The sequence below is a fragment of the Epinephelus moara genome, chromosome 10 (assembly GCF_006386435.1).
Source record: "Epinephelus moara isolate mb chromosome 10, YSFRI_EMoa_1.0, whole genome shotgun sequence".
Taxonomy (NCBI): domain Eukaryota; kingdom Metazoa; phylum Chordata; class Actinopteri; order Perciformes; family Serranidae; genus Epinephelus; species Epinephelus moara.
In genome coordinates, this window is record NC_065515.1 from 30,575,384 (window position 1) to 30,594,634 (window position 19,251).

General features: G+C 42.1%; 2 protein-coding genes across 3 annotated transcripts in view; one reads left to right on the forward strand and one right to left on the reverse strand.

Annotated features, from left to right (window-relative positions):
* Window positions 1-9,926, forward strand: part of hmcn1 (hemicentin 1) — a 99,840-nt gene extending 89,914 nt beyond the window's left edge. Inside the window, exons 90-107 of one of the 2 annotated variants that reach the window (XM_050054963.1) lie at window positions 138-308; window positions 403-573; window positions 779-949; window positions 1,079-1,249; window positions 1,341-1,487; window positions 1,646-1,783; window positions 1,955-2,076; window positions 2,538-2,775; window positions 3,002-3,064; window positions 3,314-3,433; window positions 3,527-3,661; window positions 3,742-3,855; window positions 4,016-4,141; window positions 4,567-4,695; window positions 5,822-6,190; window positions 6,388-6,507; window positions 6,610-6,736; window positions 8,337-9,926. In XM_050054963.1, the coding sequence (XP_049910920.1) occupies window positions 138-308; window positions 403-573; window positions 779-949; window positions 1,079-1,249; window positions 1,341-1,487; window positions 1,646-1,783; window positions 1,955-2,076; window positions 2,538-2,775; window positions 3,002-3,064; window positions 3,314-3,433; window positions 3,527-3,661; window positions 3,742-3,855; window positions 4,016-4,141; window positions 4,567-4,695; window positions 5,822-6,190; window positions 6,388-6,507; window positions 6,610-6,736; window positions 8,337-8,703 (2,999 nt within the window). In that variant the 3' untranslated portion in view covers window positions 8,704-9,926. The remainder of the gene's footprint in view (window positions 1-137; window positions 309-402; window positions 574-778; window positions 950-1,078; window positions 1,250-1,340; window positions 1,488-1,645; window positions 1,784-1,954; window positions 2,077-2,537; window positions 2,776-3,001; window positions 3,065-3,313; window positions 3,434-3,526; window positions 3,662-3,741; window positions 3,856-4,015; window positions 4,142-4,566; window positions 4,696-5,821; window positions 6,191-6,387; window positions 6,508-6,609; window positions 6,737-8,336) is intronic. The other variant, XM_050054964.1, reaches the window with a different exon arrangement.
* A 1,317-nt stretch (window positions 9,927-11,243) lies between these two features.
* Window positions 11,244-17,142, reverse strand: arpc5b (actin related protein 2/3 complex, subunit 5B). The gene is made up of 4 exons (XM_050055030.1): window positions 16,851-17,142; window positions 15,448-15,519; window positions 14,817-14,993; window positions 11,244-13,463 (listed from the first exon to the last, which is right to left on the reverse strand). Exons 1-4 carry the CDS (start codon window positions 16,989-16,991, stop codon window positions 13,401-13,403), a joined length of 453 nt encoding a protein of 150 aa, XP_049910987.1. The 5' UTR covers window positions 16,992-17,142; the 3' UTR covers window positions 11,244-13,400.
* Window positions 17,143-19,251: the final 2,109 nt, after the last annotated feature.

Sequence of the window (19,251 nt, forward strand, 5' to 3'; positions counted from 1 at the left end):
ATTATTTTTTAATGCTACCTATCTCAGTTGTGTAACCGCCTATAACGCATTGTAATGTACTAGTTTCTTTGTACCACTGAGCCTAAATATGTGACTATAGGACTGTATGTATTAACTATCTGTTTATACTCCTGCAGTGGCTGGTAACTGGGGGTCTTGGCTACCATGGAGCCCATGCAGTGAGACCTGTGGTAAGGGTATGCAGTCCAGAGTCCGCCTGTGCAACAACCCTCCTCCAGCATTTGACGGGCCGCAGTGTGAGGGCACTGACACCCAAACACAAGTGTGCAAGGAGAGACCTTGTCCTGGTGAGTGCTCAGGGATTGTGCTAAATGATGGAATCAGATTGAAAGAGATCATAGTTACTGATGCTCCTGCTTCTTATTTTCTTGTGCCCTGTAGTGGATGGGAAGTGGTCATCGTGGGTGACCTGGGGAGCCTGCGGTGTTTCATGTGGAGGCGGGACCAGACAGAGGACACGCCTCTGTGCCAACCCTGCCCCTCAGCATGGTGGCAGGCAGTGTGAAGGCAACGACGTGCACATTGACTTCTGTAACAGCGACCCCTGCCCCAGTGAGTCATATTAACTTTATTCCGTTCACAGGTCAGATTTTACAAATGTAGCTTGTTTTTCTTTACAGGAAAAAAACAAATATCCTCTACATCTGTAAATTTTTCTGTATATTAATCTGTAAAAATGTTTGGTTTTTGCCAGTAATGTACCTGGCTTATCACTTTTTCTATTCTGTTTTTGACATTTTGACTTTCTTTCTCTCAGTCACTGGTAACTGGGGTCCATGGAGTAGCTGGGGCAGCTGCAGCAAGACATGTAACGGAGGTCAGATGAGGCGCTACAGGACATGTGACAACCCCAGACCTGCCAATGGTGGGAGAGCATGTGCAGGTGCAGATACGCAGATACAGAGATGCGGCACAGCCAACTGTCCTGGTGAGTCAGCGTGCTTAAAACTGTCAGAGGAATGTATATTTCATGATTTTTTCAAGATATCCCTAAAAGACGTGTGTGTCCCGTTTTTGATGATTTGTATGTTATTTGTTTTTGGGTATATCTTTGCAGTTGATGGTAACTGGGGTCCATGGCAGCCATGGGGAGAATGCTCCGCTTCCTGTGGAGGCGGAGAGAGGACACGTGTCCGTCTCTGTAACACTCCATCTCCTGTCAATGGTGGTCGGCCATGTCCAGGAGATTCTTCTCAGCTGTCCAGGTGCAACGCTCAGGCCTGCCCAGGTGAGACATTTTTGAAAATATTTGTTGTATATTGAGTGCAGTTGAGCACAGCTATCAAGGCATTCTTAAATACCCTCTCTGTTTTTTCCAGGTGGGCCCCAGACGGCAAGAGGAAGCATCATAGGCAACATCAATGATATTGAATTTGGCATCGCCATCCTCAATTCTACCATCGCAGACAGCAAGTCTGGCAGCAAAATCATCAAGGCTACTATTACTAATGTGCCAAGAACATTAGGTCAGTTTTCCAACAGTTACATATGTTTAAATGTTTAGCTGTGATTTTCACCAAATAGTTGCCTACATGCAACTATTGCACCGAAGTTGTTCTCTTTAACTTTCTCATTAAATCTCATATTAGATAAAATACACTCTCACTCTGCCTTTACTTTCAAGGTCCTGCAATGAGAAAGCTCATCTCAATCCTGAACCCTGTCTACTGGACAACTGCACAGGAAGTAGGAGAGGCTGTCAACGGCTACACGCTAACAGGAGGCATCTTCAGGAGAGAGACACAGGTGGAGTTTGCCACAGGTAAGAATAAACATGCTTTACTGTGTCTGTATTATTACTACAATGTGAGCAATTTGTACAAATAAACATTGTGGGTTCAATCTGGTGCTTGTTGTGGACTGATGATTTTGGATGTGACTGCTAGTAGGGTGAAACCTGACAAACATCTGATGTGTAACTGGATCTTGGTAGGTGAGATCCTGAGGATGACCCACATTGCCAGAGGCCTGGACTCAGATGGAGCGTTGCTACTGGACATCGTAGTGAACGGACACATCCTGCAGCTGCCCTCTCATGCTGACATCAGCATCAAGGTAAATAAAGACGCAGACTTTGTGGCCTATTGGTAGATTTATAATCATACTTTGATTAGACCAGATCACATCTTGTATGAAACTCTAATTAATGTCATATTTTGCAAATTTGAATTGATTTTAAGTGTATTGTTCAGCACAGTAAAAAAAAATCAAGTTGCAGAGGCTTGAAACTAAAGCTTGAGATGATTTGTAATAACATGAAAGCAACTTTCTGGGAGACTTTGCAAGACAGTGATTCTGTGTAGACCCTTTTCATGCATGACATTTTGACATATCATAGCAGGAAAAGCACGGGTGTAATTAAGGACATAAATGATGGCTGCATTCACAGGCGTCTTGCTATTGTGCATGCTGGCTCACAGGAATAGCTTTCTTGGATACTTGGATCTTGGATGTGACTCAGCCATTATTTATGTTATCGATTCCACTGCCTCACTTGCACACTTTATTCGACTCAGGACTACACGGAGGATTACATCCAGACAGGCCCAGGCCAGCTGTACGCTCTGTCCACCCGCATGTTCAGCATCGACAGGGAGAGCGTGCCCTACTCCTGGAACCACACCATCTCCTACGACCTGTCCAAGGGCAAGATGCCTTACCTCGTAGAGATGCTGCATGCCACGGCCATCAGCGCTCACTACCACCCCCTGGAGGAGATGCTGGAGTTTAGCATCCAAGCTAGTATCTCCAAGGGTGAGAATACTGCTCTTTAAAATGACTGAATGAGGGAATAATATTTGTACCGTGGTCGACAAATGGAATGAAAAAGGCTGCTAGCTTAATATTATGTTCTCCATTTTTCCTCTGTTGTTGCTTAGTCATCCAGTCAACATTTTACATCGGATCTTTTTTTTCCCCATCCATGTTATTGTTTCAAATATAATCAAAACTAAATGATGAAATGTTTACATGATTCCAGGAGAACGCAGTAACCAGTGTCCTCAGGGATTCACTCTGGTGTCTGCTGGGCCCTACTGTGCAGGTAATGTTCATCACAACATATTACGCCGTTCCTAACTCTGAAAATCAGTTAAACAACATAGCAGCCCATGGCTAGTTAATAATAGTGATATGTTAAAAATTAAAAAGATTTTTTTTAAAGACAAATAGTATATTTTAAAGCACCTTTACATGATTTAACAGCTTATCCAAACATACCTAGCAGAACTTGCTCATTGTATTCTTAAATCTGTTGCAATATTGTTGTTAATGTATCATTTCTGTGCTGCAGATGAGAACGAGTGTGAGGCTGGGAACCCCTGTTCTCATGCCTGCCACAACGTCATGGGCACATACTACTGCTCTTGTCCCCGAGGCCTCACCATCTCAGCTGACGGCAGGACCTGTCAGGGTATACAACTCCCTTCTGAATCAGTGCTGTCAGCATGATTATTACACTCACAGGTCATTGTTTTAAATTATTCAATGCTCTTCATTCTCGTAGACATTGATGAGTGTTCGCTGGGTGAGAACGTGTGCCACGATGGCCAGGATTGTGAGAACATTATCGGCTCTTACAGATGCGTCATGCGCTGCGGGCGCGGCTTCAGGAGAACAGCCGATGGTCTCAGCTGCACAGGTACATTAACAAGCTTTAATGATAAACTGAACATTTGTTGTGAGTGGTACTGATTTGAAAGTGTTTTTTTTCTTGCTCAGATGTGAACGAGTGTCAGGAGTCCAATCCGTGCAATCAACACTGTCTGAACACGATTGGCAGCTACCGATGCGCCTGCGAGCCGGGCTTTCAACTCAGGAACCGACGCTGTATAGGTGAGACAGCTACACCTCTCTGTATAATGCTTCATCTGTATAAATCATAATTGAAGGTGCTATTTGGGGACGTTTTATATAATGTCATTGCTTGAGTCATTCAACATAATTTCCTTGAAGAAACTGGATTTGACTTCTCCTCTCTCTCTGATCACCCCAGATATAAACGAGTGCAGGCAGAGGGTTTGTCGATCAGACCAGCAGTGTAAAAACACACGGGGTGGTTACACCTGTATTGACCTGTGCCCCAATGGTATGACCAAAGGTGCCAATGGGACATGTGTAGGTAAGTGTTTACCAGCACACGGTATTTCTTGTTAAGCCAGAGAGCACTAAAGGGCCAGTTCACCCACAAATCAAAGATACATATTTTTCCTCTTACTTGTAGCGCTGATTATTAATTACGATTGTTTTGATGTGCGTTGCCAAGTGTTGAAGATGTCAGCCTTCTCTCAAATATAATAGCTCTAGATGGCACTTGGCTTGTGGTGCCGTCTAGTTACATTATATTTGAGAGAAGGCAGACATCTTTACAGTCGATATCTCCAACACTCCACAACTCGCACCAGAGCAACCTAGACTGATAAACAGCACTACACATAAGGGAAAAAATTACATTTTGATTTGGGGTTTAACTGTCCTTTTAAAGTACAGACTGCAAGATATTCTAGTTCTGCACCGTGATTTACTTCTGTATCCTTTGTGCCGTAGACATTGATGAGTGCAGAGATGGCACTCATCAATGCAGATACAATCAGATCTGCGAGAATACCAGAGGCAGCTACCACTGCACATGTCCGCGTGGCCACAGATCTCAGGGAGTGGGTCGTCCCTGTCTTGGTACGTACATCCTTTATGTCGCTCATAAACATAACAAAATATAATCCAATATTTTATGACATTGAAAGAGCGTTGTTTGCACTGATCACGCAGGTGACACTTGCCATTTGCCAGTGTGTCATTCTTTTTAGCTGAGGATATTTGCCAATGCATACAGCATGTTAAGCAACATTTTTGCACCGCTCCTCAGGCTTTCCATCAGCTTGCTTGCTTCTGCCAGTATACTTCTCTGTCTGTCAGTGACTCACTACTGTGGAAGTCTAAAATAACTCTGCTGTCACTTGCATCATAGCTCGGACATTATATTGTGCCAGTGCTTGCTAACATCTCCATACTGCTGCGATTAAAGCTGCTGACTAACTCATAACATTAAATGCAAAGACCCTGCAAAGGTTTAGTGCATGGTATCAGGTATGTTGATGCTACATCCTCTCACCTACACCGTCAGTTAGGGGAGAGAAAGGGTAGGAACAGACTACAGAGGAAGGGAAACTGATAATAAATGTCTCCTTTGACACATCAACCATAAAAAGACCAGCACCACGACCTCACAGCTCTGTCTATCCCTCTGTTTCCTTTCACTTTCCTTCAATTTTCAAACTGTTTCCTATATGTTTGGATCTGGCTATTTCCTGGAGTTGCTTTGTAATGGCTCACACTCACCGTTCCCCTCGTGACATCATTAACATGGTTGGTTTTATAGCTGATATCAAATGTGAATTACATTTGATATCATTTCCTCAGATAAAATGTTAGATTCAGAATTGAATTTGAAGTTATTATCTTCAAAGTCTTACTTTTATTTGATATGGGGGATCATTTCGTTCTCTCATTCAAATTTGACAGATGTATTTATAGTCTCAATACATTTCTGTCTTAGGGACATGAAAATGTATTGTTGTACAGTGGGGTAATTGACATATACCCTTTGTCCCCCCCTCATTCTCATCTCCCTCCTCTATTTTCATGGCCTGCACCACCTCATTTGTTTATTTTTTTATCCCTCTAAATATCACCTTTCTACATTACCTCTGCATTCTTTTTGCACCTTTTTCTCTCCTTCTTTCCTTTCACTCTGTCCTCTTGTTTTTTTCCTGCTGCTGGTCTTTCTTTGTGCTGAGGGCAGACATAAATGAGTGTGAGCGGCTTCCACAGCCCTGTGCCCACCAGTGCATCAACACGCCCGGCAGCTTCAAGTGCACCTGCCCGCCAGGGCGCTATCTGCTCGGGGATGGCAAATCCTGCGCTGGTCTGGAGCGTCTGCCCAGCTATGAAAGTTACTCATTCGGCTACCAAACATCACAATCCTCTCCTGACCGCAACTCCTACCAGCGACTGTACCACAACTTGGCCTCTCAGAGCTACCACTCCTACACAGCCACCACAAGGGGGCGCAGCAGGAGCCGGAGCCGCAGAGAGATTCGCAAACACTCCTCACAGCAGGGCTCCCTCGCTTGTCAGCAGGGGTTTGAGGCCAGAGGTGGTGCCTGCTTAGGTAACAATGGAGGACAGGCAGGATTGAGATGAGGGAGAGGATGGAGTGATACTCTTTTTTGCTTTGTTGCTTGCTGTGAGCTTAAAAAATATATCTTAATGCATCGTTTATGCTCTCATTTTCTCTGTATCATCGTGTGTGTGTGTGTGTGTGTGTGTGTGTGTGTGTGTGTGTGTGTGTTTGTGGGACACCAACAGACATAAATGAGTGTGAGGTGAGGGACGCCTGTCAGCATGAGTGTATGAACACACCAGGGAGCCACAGGTGTCTCTGTCCCCCCGGTTACCGCCTCATGACTAATGGCAAGACATGTCAAGGTGAGAAACACCAGCTACCACCTCTTTCTTTCAATCACCCATCATTTTTCTTTTAACAGATCATGTTCTGTAATAATGATAAGCTGTTTGGTGCATCTGCAGATATTGACGAGTGCCTGGAGCAGAACATCCAGTGTGGAGCAAACCAGATGTGCTTTAACATGAGAGGCAGTTACCAGTGTATTGACACACCCTGTCCACCAAACTACCAGAGGGATCCAGCCACAGGGTAAACCTACACAGAAATACACTCAGTTAGGATCTGTCCATTAAAGTGGAAAAAGACAGTTTTTTACTTATCTTTACTCAACCTATCTTTATGAAATAAGTGTTGATCACACAATGTAATGGCTGTAGAATAATGACACCATCTGCGTTTAGATTGGCTTCTATAAGTTTCACTTTCCCAATGCAATTCTGTCTGTCACTGGGTATGATCTCCTGGGAAAATGAAAGCTCAATTTATAGCACAGAGGAAGTGTGTCAACCATTGCGCAACTACAACAGGAAGAGGGTAACAGTTTTGTTTTACCCAGTAGTGATTGGTAGCTATCCCCAGCTACCAAAGAGTATCAGTGTTCTTTGCAGTTACTGTCCACAGTGGTGGAAATGGTGGATGGTGGAACAACAGTAGGAACTGTGGAAACTGTGGTAGTTGCGAGGCTCAGAGGAAAATGCAAAGCGATCTGGTTGTCTGAGTTGACTGTGGTGCTGAAAGTAATACCACTTGGAAAGCTGAGAAGTTGTCTGTTTCCACTTTCAAGAGATAAAACATGACAACAAAATAAAATATAGGTTCAATCTAGGAGATTTACAATTATGGAGCAGTTTGTGTTTTTGGATCATTTTAAATATTAAAGCCTGGATCTTCAACAAGGGGCCCCTAGGAGTCCTCAGAGTGACTTAAGTAGGGCCGCCAAATTATTGTTTGATAATTTATTTTACATTTAATTTACAGTACACAACATAATTGTTAACTGTTACCCATGAATCCTTGTGCAATCTTGTAAGATAGCTAGCACTAATCACTATGCGGCACCCATCCCTAACCACAAGATGAATTGATTAGCTAACATTTACATTACGTTGTTGAAACATATTGGCCTATTATCTGTATCATTATTCCGAACGTTCTTGTGAGCTGCAATATATCACTTTGTAACTTTTTGAGCAAGAGACTCTGAAATATGGTTCCCCACAGAAACCACCACCGTAAGTGCAGAGGGTGAGGCTAATGCAGCTAGCCATGCTACAGCTGCTGCTGACTTATAAGCTACAGGTTAAAACAGACAAGAGGAGGCCTGAAAATATTCAGAGAATTATCTCAAACGCAACTCAGGGACTCCCTGCTCTGTATATCTTTGAGCCAAGGAGCCAAAAAAACGTTGAAGACCCCTGCTTTAAAGGATCAGTTCATCAAAAAAAAAATAAATAAATTCTTCACATAGTCATTGTGGTACCATATCATGCAGGTAATTTGAATGACAAATGATGCTTGGACTTTTGTCGCCACCCCAGCAGAATGGAAAATGGTGCACATGAAAATAGTTAACAAACATTTCTCTTTATCCATCATGATAAATGTGCCAAAGAATATAAACATAAATACAGTACTATTCAGACATATTCCAGTGCCAGTAAGCTTGTAAACTGCATTTTTGGTTTGTATATAATTTCTTCAAAAATTAATCTTAACTATGCACAATAGATAGTTGCAATTTCCCTTTAAATGATAAAGTTAATCTATCTATTTATCTAGCTCAGATAGTATTCATCATTTCTCTGCTTTCCCACAGTGCACTGAAATCTGCTGTTTATGCTGTGTTTAGGTTTTGCCTGAAGAACTGCCCGCCAAACGACCTGGAGTGTGCACTGAGCCCTTACGCCCTGGAGTACAAGCTACTGTCTCTTCCCTTTGGCATTGCAGCCAACCAGGACCTCATCAGACTGGTGGCCTACACTCAGGACGGCGTGATGCACCCCAGGACCAGCTTCCTAGTGGTGGACGAGGACGTCACGTTACCTTTTGCCCTGCGAGACGAGAACCTGAAGGGGGTGCTGTTTACGACTCTGGCCCTTCGAGAGCCCCGCACGTACCGCATGAAGGTCCGTGCCCTCTCCTACAGCGCAGATGGAGGCATCGAGTACCAGACGACCTTTATCGTCTATATCGCCGTCTCTGCCTACCCCTACTGAGAGCACTTTAAATGATGCGAGACAAAGGTGATGAATTGTGTCTTGTGTGGTTTTTGGAGAAGTAACCACATCAGTAAACAAACTGAAAAAGACTGTGTGTTCAGTGTGAGAGAGGTCAGTGAGTGCATACAGCCCTGAAGATGAGAGGAAGTAGATTCAGAGTGGATACAATACAGACCACTGGAGGTTAACGGGTGGCTTGGATGGAACTGGCTGTAATCTCTGGAGTCCTCACCTCAGTCTGTCGGGACTGTTTCCTTGAATTGTTTGATACTTTTCCTTGTTATTTCCCCCTGTCCCTTCAGATTTATTTATAAGATCAACAAGATTTTGCTCCTCAGAGCCGTCCATTGCCGGCTCCGAAAGTAGGACTCAACCCTGCTCCAGAAATCCTATCTAGCCTTTTATTTACATCTACCTATTATTAACTTATTGGGAAGTGCTTGAACAAGAAAGAATGGACAGTTCCCACCTTTGTTTAGTCCTTGTGTCACCAGTCACCACAGTGGAGTTGTGACTACACAGATATGGTGCTCATTTTGGCAATTAGAAAACTTGACTGTCACGTACTCTGCATCCTCAGGTAGCGGCCCATCATACACACACAAGTGCATCAGATAAAAACCCTGTCTCATCATTACACTGATTACACCATCAATGTGCCATATACTGCTCCATCCTGTAGTTGATGTCAAGATGTATTTTATTTTTATGACTTGTACATATGTTTTTTTCTCATAATGTATTGCCATACTGTACTTATTGTATCCATTTTGTAATAAAAATGTAATAAATGAATATACGCTGAAATTAAGCATAATGTATGTCTGCAGTGCTGCTACATGAAACAGCACTGATCCTTATTAGTCACATCTGGGAGTAGATTATATCAAGGTCAAGTGATGACATGCTTATAGTCAATGTGTCTGACATGTTTTTAATCCTCATATTGTTTATGCAAAACAAACAAGTTCTAATTGTAATATTTAAGAGTTTTATATGGGTTAATGTCTCACTATCTCCAGTAGCAAATCACGTGTTTAATTAACAACAATCTTACTATATTTATTTTGTCTATATATAAATAGTGATGAAATAATGGGAAATTGGCTGAAATGGAAACAGCTGGTAGACACAAACAAGCAAATCTTAAGGAGAATCTAGTACCAAAATTCAGAATATGAAGAAGCGCAAAAGTGGTTGAAAAGTAATATAAACTTTATTCTTGTTTGCACCCCTGATAAAGGCAAAACAAGAAAAAAAAAAGTGGTGTAACCAACCTATTCTGATCTGACCAATGATGTTTTGTAGTCACTCTCAGAAGGTGTGTGCTCACCTCTGTCTGTGCGGCAGCCATCTGGGATGTACTTGAATTCTTAAATTTGAGAGTAGGAGTTAAAACAAAGGGTTTTTACTCATAACTTTCACTTTGCTTTTTTTCAAATATTGGTATACATTGTCATGTTAACGTTATCAATGTTTTGCTTCATAATTTACAGTCAGTTCTCCATATTGACAAAGCAAAAACAGGATTTTACAAATGTTTGCAATTTTATTTAAAAAAAAAAATCACATTCACATAACTATGCAGATCCGTTGCTATTTCCCTGTATACATTTTGCTCTGATGCCTTCCATTTCTCCTGATTGTCTTTGAGATGTTTCTACACCTTGCTTTGAGTGCACCTGTGGTCAATTAAATTAATTGGACATGATTTGGGAAGGCACACACCTGTCTGCATACACTCTAACTGCTGACAATGCATTTCAGAGCAAAAATCAAGCCTTGATGTTGAAGGAACTGCCTGCAGAGCTCAGAAACGGGTTTGTGTTGAGGCACACATCTGAGAAAGGCAGCAAAAAAATGTAGGCAACATTGAAGGTTTCCAAGAGCACTATGGCCCCCATGATTCCTAAATGGAAGAAGTTTGTATCAACCAGGACCTTTTACTAGAACTGGCTGTGGCCAAACTGAACAATCAGAAAAGAAGGGCCTTGGTAGGAGAGGTGACCAAGAGCACAATGGTCAGAAATGGGGGAAATTTCCAGACAAACATCACTGTAACACCATCAATCTGGGCTTTATAACAAAGTGACCAACCAGAAGCCTCTCCTCAGGGAAAGATACAAGGAAGCTCACTCTGAGTTTGCAAAAAAGCACCTGAAGGACTCTCAAGACTGTGAGAAAATAACAGTGAAGCATGGTGGTTGCAGCATCACGCAGTTTTGAGATCAGAGTTAAGGGGAAAGCTGAATGAAGCAAAGTACAGAGATACCCATAAAGGAAAATCAGGACTGCAGACTACTTATGTCAATGTGATATTTAAGTTTTCTTTTAAAAAGAATTGCAAATATTACTACATTTTCTTAAAGAATAAAAAACAGCACAAGGCTGCAACTTAACCATGTGAACAAATGTAAGGCCTGCATACTTTCTGAATGCATGTTAAGTCCAAAACTCCAATTTTATCAGTGATGAAGACACTAACTTGTATTCATAAAACTTGGTATGTGCATGTAAAACATGAAGTCGTGACAAAGTTATGATCAGCATTCATACCTTTATTTTTTTGTCAAAAAAGCACAAACATAAAAAAGGAATATCGAGTAAGGCAGTTTGTACATCAGTTTGGTATGCTCCCTCGTCTTCTCGATCTTGTCTAGAAGAGCATCTCTGACTAGAAATACATGAAGCAGGAGACGAAATCTTGTTTTCATGTAAAACTAGACGTTACTGCATTAGAAAAAGGAATCTAATGTCTGGATGTATCATCACTGATGACGGTATTCAAACATGATAACCCATGTCTAAATATCAACCGGTGAGTAAAACACAACTGTGACGTGTGTGTTTTTAGAAAAAGCAACATTGATTGAGAAATTCCACTCAGTGTCTGACTGGAAATGAGCAGGAACAAAACATGCTGGAACTGAATTTCCCTGATCACTATGTAGTATTTTCAAAACGGAAACTTTTTTAACCGTAACACACTTTGCTGTTTATACTGTTTATAGTTACAACTCCACCACTTTGAAAGATTCTTCTCTAATACACAGGGGCAACAAAACCATCAATTTGAGCTACAATATTTCCATGAAAGCAAAATAAATTGTTTGGCAACAGACGTTTTCTACCTGATAAGGCAGATAAACATTTCCAGTGTCCCTCCTCATGTTAGAAAATGTGTGGAAATTAAAAAGCAAACATGGTTGTAACAGTGTGACTTCTACTGCCAGACAACACCATGTGTGGAGGATGTTTAAATGAGCAGAAATTTAAACCCAGAAGAAACACATGACATGTAGAAAAGACAGGTATGAAATGCTTGAGAAAATATTCTCAAAAGTGGGATCATGCAAACAATATATATATTTTTTTAAAATCACATAAACTTTCTTTGCCATTTCCAGAGACAAAATAATCATGATTTTATCTTAGTCTCTCCTGCAACACTGACATTGTCAAACCTTAAAGCGGTTTTTAATTTCCATCATTTAGAGATTCAGCCTTGAGGCAAAAATCATCACTATAAAACAAAACCGAGAGGAAAATGTTTAATCCTAGATTATTTTTTTCCTGTTAAATACAAAAAGCTATCTGAGACAGGATGCTCAGGGTGATGTGCCATTTTCCTGAAAGTACAGAAAAAAATGCAGCTCCTATAAACAGAACCAGCAGAGCTGCATGACGCCCTGCGCAGTAGCAGAGGGTGCATGAGAGAGTCAGACACATGAGGGACGTGGGGAACAATGAAATGGGATTAATAAGAGTGGTGGTGGAGATGCATCGTGGGTAATAATCCTTAACTGGGGCAGCAGGCAGCGTGAAAGGATGGATGGATGACACCAACCCCCCCACCCCCTCCGTCCACCCTCCTCCCGCTCCACAGGGTAAATTGCGACCCCCGTGAGCATATCCACCACCCTCCATCTGTGACTGTGCTTTTCAAGAGCCCCCCACTGCTAGTGTTACAGGGAGAGGCAATGAGAGGATTTACTGACAGAGAATCAGGCTTTTATTCCATCAGGAAGTCTCCACTGGAGAGATAACACAGGAGAATGATGAAAAAACAAATACTGAGAGAGTTTTCCTGAGAGAAGCAAAGCTGAAACCTTCTGTGTGTTTGTGTGGAAGTCTGTCAAGTAATGATATATGCCTGTGATTGAGCACAAGTGTGTTTATGTGACTGTGTGGATACAGCAGTGGCTCCCAACCTTTTTGGCTTGTGACCAATAAGAGAGGTAAAAAGCAAAGATTGGAGGAAGGAGACTGTTGTAAATTGTGTAGCAGGAATATGTGTTTTCTGGGTTTATCTCCTCAAGGTTGGGAACCACTGGTGTGTACAATGAGCTCACACTGTATGGAAATGACATGATAATAATGACGATACTGTGAACAGATCGGGGAAGCAGCACAGACACATGAGATGCAAAGTTATCTGTAGCACCCTGTGAGGAACACGATTCAGTCAGCTGTGATCATGAACAGAAAGAAAAGACACGTTTTTAACCGAATGTGACCCAGATTTGATTTGTTTAGCCTTGAACAGCAGCAGGATCACATTGGGTTAAAAAAATCTGTTTTTCCTTTTAGTCCCGATGCCATCTGTTATGATTACATGAACAGTACAGTACAGTACAGTGCAACCCCCCTGTATCTGTCAGTGATGTGGAGCAAGCTGATCCTCCGCTCCTATTTTAGACCGTCTTCCTCGCTGTTAGTACCCTGACGATGCTGCCCACTCCTCCAGCTGCCAGAGCCTGGAGATACAAGAGGAAGAAATGTGGTTAGGCTTTTTTATTTAGTGCTGAAACTGAGTCTCTGTTGAAATCTAACAGCTCATCTTGTATTCAGAGTTGTGGCATCTTGTGGCCAAACTCAGGCCATCTCAAACCAGCCGTTTCAGTCTAATATGTTATTTGAGAACTCTTGATCATCATCATCATCAATGTCACCATTTATAAACAGTGATTACTCTTCTTTACCATGTAAAAGTATTTCTAAAGCTACATCTAATGTCTATAAGACACTAGAAGACTGAAAATACTTTGAAAATACGTGTGACCCGCTTTCACATCTAAAGACAGTGTCTGTTTTTAGTCACATACTATAAGATTTTGAAAGGACTGGGGATCTTGCAGGGTCACTATTTGCAAGACTAAGACTAGATTCATTTTAAGAAAATTTCCCATTTTGCTCCAGGTGGGAAATGTTGCACCAAACTCCCTTTAAGTAGTATGACATATTAACAATTCCTTAGATGTCTGCAAAAACACATAACTCTAAAAACACATGATAAAAGGCAGCATATGTCAAGCGTATTCTTGTAAATTTGGCATCAAAAGAATCCATGAAGATAGACTGTACTTGCACACAAACTTTAAATTTTGGATTTTGTCGCCTCAACTCACCACCAGCTCCTGTTGGTTAGCAGTGCTTTTTTAGCAGGAGGAGACCATGGAAATGAGAGGCAAACCAATTTAAAAAAAGAGGATTTCTCACTAAAATAAGTGCCAGTTAAAGGCTCAGATACATGCTAAACTAATCTCCAACTCTTGTTCACTCCACAGCTCCTCCTTCTTTTTCACAGTCTGAGAACCGACACCCTCCACGTTTACTGTCTTTAGGTTTGCTGCTACTTGTTTGGTTCTGGAAAGAGTGCAGCTATCTTCACTATTTGCATGAGCTACGACTAAAAACGTCCGATAATATTAAACATGTTTGATTTTGTCAGAATGTCACGTTAGAAAAAAGACTAACATGAGACAGCTCAGACCGAGTTTTGTGACCATCTTACACCAAATAATGACCATAGGAGTGCACACCAACTGAGATAAAACTCTAAGGATTTTGCCCGACACTGGAAATTTGTCTGCAACAGTGAAATCGCTTGAAAAGTCATTTGGTGTAAGGCCAGCGTAAGTAAAGCCAACGTCATGGACTTCATGTTTGAGCTACCCTGGAGGTGCTTTCATTTATATCTTGCTTACCACCTTCATCTCAAATGTCAGCTTCTCCCTCTAGTCAATCCAGTTTTATCTACAAATTAATAATTTGTCTAAAACGGTTTTAGGTTTGATTGAAGATTATGTGAATGAACTGTAAATATTCACCTTTTCATGCCACTGCAGGAGAACCGCGCTGCTGTTTTCTGACGGCCTCTCGAAGCCTTTGTAGATGTATTTCATCAGCAGGTCCACGCCGTTCTTGTCGAGGGACTGCACCCCCTTCTCAATGTCACTGCTCTTAAAGGCGCTGAGCACCTTCAGCACCAAACCCTCAGCACGATCCTGACAAGAAAAGGAGAGATGTGTGAAGACAGGAGTTACTATTAGCCTTGTTCCAGACCTCTGAATCACAACCCACATCTCAGGCTGTTTGGATGGATGGATATTATATAATTCCTTTGCATAATGAAGTAAAACAAAACTGGCTGCTTCGTAAACACTCTGCCACAAGATTTAAGATGCATTTCAGAATGATGCGCTTACATCAGGAGATACTGACATGTTTAAAACAACCATGGGTCTACAACTACACAAGATCTGCTACAATATGAGTATCACGACAGAATATCTCTACATTAAATATGTTCAAGTAACCTCTTCTCACAAATGTCTTCAGTAATTTAATCATTCAAGGGTGTAAAAAGCCCACAAAGTGACTCAGACAGAAAGTGACTCAGACAGAAACAAGATTGTGGCAAACGCTCAAGCCCTTATTGACCAAGAAAAACAAACCCACCTTGACGTTCTGGTTCTTTGTGTTGATTGGCGGGTTCTTCAGGACTGCATGTAAAGCCTCCATGAGATTTCCTGTGCAGGGAGGGTTAAGGATGCAACACAGCACAGCAGGGACAGACCTCCTTATCACAATAATGGCTACAAGCCCAAATATGACATAACAAGCACAGTGTTGAGCCACCACAATTGTGTGTGTTTATGAGCATTAGCTTCTTCAGGTTTATGATTAGATACTGTAGGTGTGTGTCTGTGCATGTCTGTGCGATTTAAGTATGCAGCGTGGCTGTGGGTGGGGGTTTGCACATTTTAATGTAAAGCACACTGAGTTCACTTGCTTTGAAATGTGCTTTAATACGATAGAAATGACCACCTTCAAGTCTGTCTTGAAACAATACTCTCGTATCCATATCTACATTGTAAAAGATAACCCTATAACTGTAACACAGGCTGTGAAGATATGCTGTCTCAGTGCAACTTGAATGTAGCTGATGGCAAAGCCACAGCTCTCAGTTCTGGAAAAAAGTGCATGCTAAAATGTTCAGCAGGAAGTATCATAAGGGTTCAGTACTCTTGAGTTAGACTAATAAAAGATACTCCACTGTTGCAGTCCTTTCAGTACTAACTTCCGTCTTTGCTTAACTAGTTACACAAAGAGTGCAATTCACGCTCTTCACAGCCAGTGTAAACCAGTATGAGCAGTGTGCCCTACGGGACTGTACATAAAGGCACGTCAGTCTGGTTTTCCTGTTCATATTTTAAGTGTGGTTGGTGTCAGACTTGAAAAAATGCGAACCTTTACTTCTCCTTCACTGTTGCATGAGGTGGGAGGAAACCGTCTTATTCAATGAGGAAGTGCGGCTCTTCTATGCCTTATAAGGCCTATAAGACTGAAACTGCTGGCTGCAGACTTTACAGAAGCACCTCAAAGCCTCTATACACAGACTCACACCCAAAATATAACTGCTGTATCAACGAGAAAACAGATATTTTGGCACATGAGCTAAACCTCATGCTTCTGCAAAACTCCTCTCATCAAACTAACGTACTGAAACACAATGAAGCTGCACAGATATTTAAGGTCACAGCAGTCCATAAAGGCTTTCTAGGGTTGAATTGAGAACTTGTAGTGATGCAAATGCACACTGGGTTGCAGTTAATACACATACATACAAGCCTGTTCTGTCTTGGAGCAGAAATCCCTGGAATGTGACTGCCAGGCAAGTCTGGACAGTGACTGGCCTACTTGCAAAACGCCCATGTAGAGACAACATTAATACAGACAGAGAGGAAATATGCTGATAAACTGAACCCCAAAATACACACACACACATACACCGGACTGTGCCTGTTCTCGTAGCAAACCGTGTATGCTAACAGACAGGCTAGCTAATCATGTGAAGGATATTGTCTGATGAGGGAGTCCACCTCTGCCTCGTCGGGACCCAGCTGGTTTTCTCCTCCGTCCTCTTCGTCCACGAATTTGTTCTCGTCGTACTCGTCCACGTCCACTCGCCTGAAGCGGGCGGCCGTGGTGCTCTTCGACATGTCGGTGGCGGGTTTAGGAGTCTATTTCTATCCGAAAAGGACAAGAGTTCAAGCTCAAGTCCGGCCTTTTTTTTTTACTGTGCTTTTCTTTGATACGGCTGTCACAGACAGACAGCTTCCTGACTTCCTCCCTTTTCCTCTGGGTGGTTTTTGCTTCCGCATACACGACAGCGCCCCTAGTGGACCAAATGTGAAACTGCAGGCACTGTATGTACTTCCCATATTGGCCGCAAGAGGGCGACAAAACACAAGAAATGCCGTTTCAAGCTATTTATTGTCCTGTGCACAACAATTACAGAGAAGCAGTCATCTTTGAGAAAAGAAAACATATCTCAGGCTCCCTTTAACAATAAATATGTATAAAAAGAAAATCACAAAAAGAAGACATACAATGGTGCAAGTTATAATATAGGGATAAACTATAACATATTAAATATACTGACTTTAAACAGGAATGTAGTAATTACAGGCCTATATGCAATGGCAATTTATATATATATGTATATTCTGACCTTGGACATCCCAAGGTCAGAATGGACGACACTTCCTAAAGTGATTGGGAATGACCGAGCTAAGATCCTGAGGGACTTTCGGATCCAGACGGACAAATTGTTGATGGCGAACCAACCAGACATCGTGTTGATCGACAAACAACAGAGGAAGCCAGTGGTGATAGACGTTGCAATCTCGAGTGACAGCAACATCAGGAAGAAGGAACAGGAGAAGCTTGAAAAATACCAAGGGCTGAAAGAAGAGCTAGAAAAGTTGTGGGAAGTAAAGGCAACAGTGGTGCCAGTGGTAATCAGAGCACTCGGGGCTGTGTGTGTGTGTGGCACCAGCAGATTGTACACAATACCTGTTCAACTGCACATTTTGTGCCCTAAAAAAGCCTGTAAAACACACCATTTCTTTGTTAAATACACTCACCAGCCACTTTGTTAGGTACACCTGTTAAACTGCTTGGTAACGGAAATAGCTAATCAGCCAATCACATGGCAACAACTCAACACATTTAGGCATGTAGACATGGTCAAGACAACCTGCTGAAGTTCAAACTGAGCATCAGAATGGGGAAGAAATGTGATTTAAGTGACTTTGAACGTGGCATGGTTGTTGGTGCCAGACGGGCTGGTCTGAGTATTTCAGAAACTGCTGATCTACTGGGATTTTCATGCATACCCATCTCTAGGGTTTACAGAGGCTGGAAAAAGGGAAAATATCCAGTGAGCTGCAGTTCTCTGGGAGAAAATGCCTAGTTGATTCCAGAGATCAGAGGAGAATGGCCAGACTGGTTCAAGGTGATAGAAAGGCAACAGTAACTCAAATAACCACTCATTGCAACCAAGGTATGCAGAAGACCATCTCTGAATGAACAACATGTCAAACCTTGAAGCAGATGGGCTACAGCAGCAGAAGACCACACCAGGTGCCATGGCTAAGATCAAGAAACTGAGGCTACAGTTCGCATGAGCTCACCAATGTTGGACAATAGAAAATTGGAAAAACGTTGCCTGGTCTGATGAGATTTTGATTTCTGCTGCTACATTCAGATGGTAGGGTCAGAATTTGGTGTAAACAACATGAAAGCATTTATCCATCCTGCCTTGTATCAATGGTTCAGGCTGGTGGTGGTGTAATGGTATGGGGGATATTTTCTTGGCACACGTTGGGCCCCTTAGTACCAACTGAGCATGGTTTAAACACCACAGCCTACCTGAGTATTGTTGCTGACTGTGTCCATCCCTTTATGACCACAGTGTACCCATCTTCTGATGGCTACTTCCAGCAGGATAACACACCATGTCACAAAGCTCAAATCATCTCAGACTGGTTTCTCTAACATGACAGTGAGTTCACTGTACTCCAATGGCCTCCACAGTCACCAGATCTCAATCCAATAGAGCATCTTTGGGATGTGGTGGAATGGGAGATTTGCATAATTGATGTGCAGCTGACAAATCTGCAGCAACTGTGTGATGCTATGTCAATATGGACCAAAATATCTGAGGAATGTTTCCAGCACCTTGTTGAGTCTATGCTACGAAGAATTCAGGCAGTTCTGAAAGCAAAAAGAGGTCCAACCCGGTGCGAGCAAGGTGTACCTAATAAAGTGGCTAATAAGTGCATTTTTATACCTCTTGCCATTGTGTATTGAGCTTTTTAATAGGTAAATTTGTATTTGCTCAAGAATGTCATTCTGAGGCACTAGTTTTGCTATTTTGGGACTGGGCTTGGTTTAAGATTTTCCAAACTGACTTGC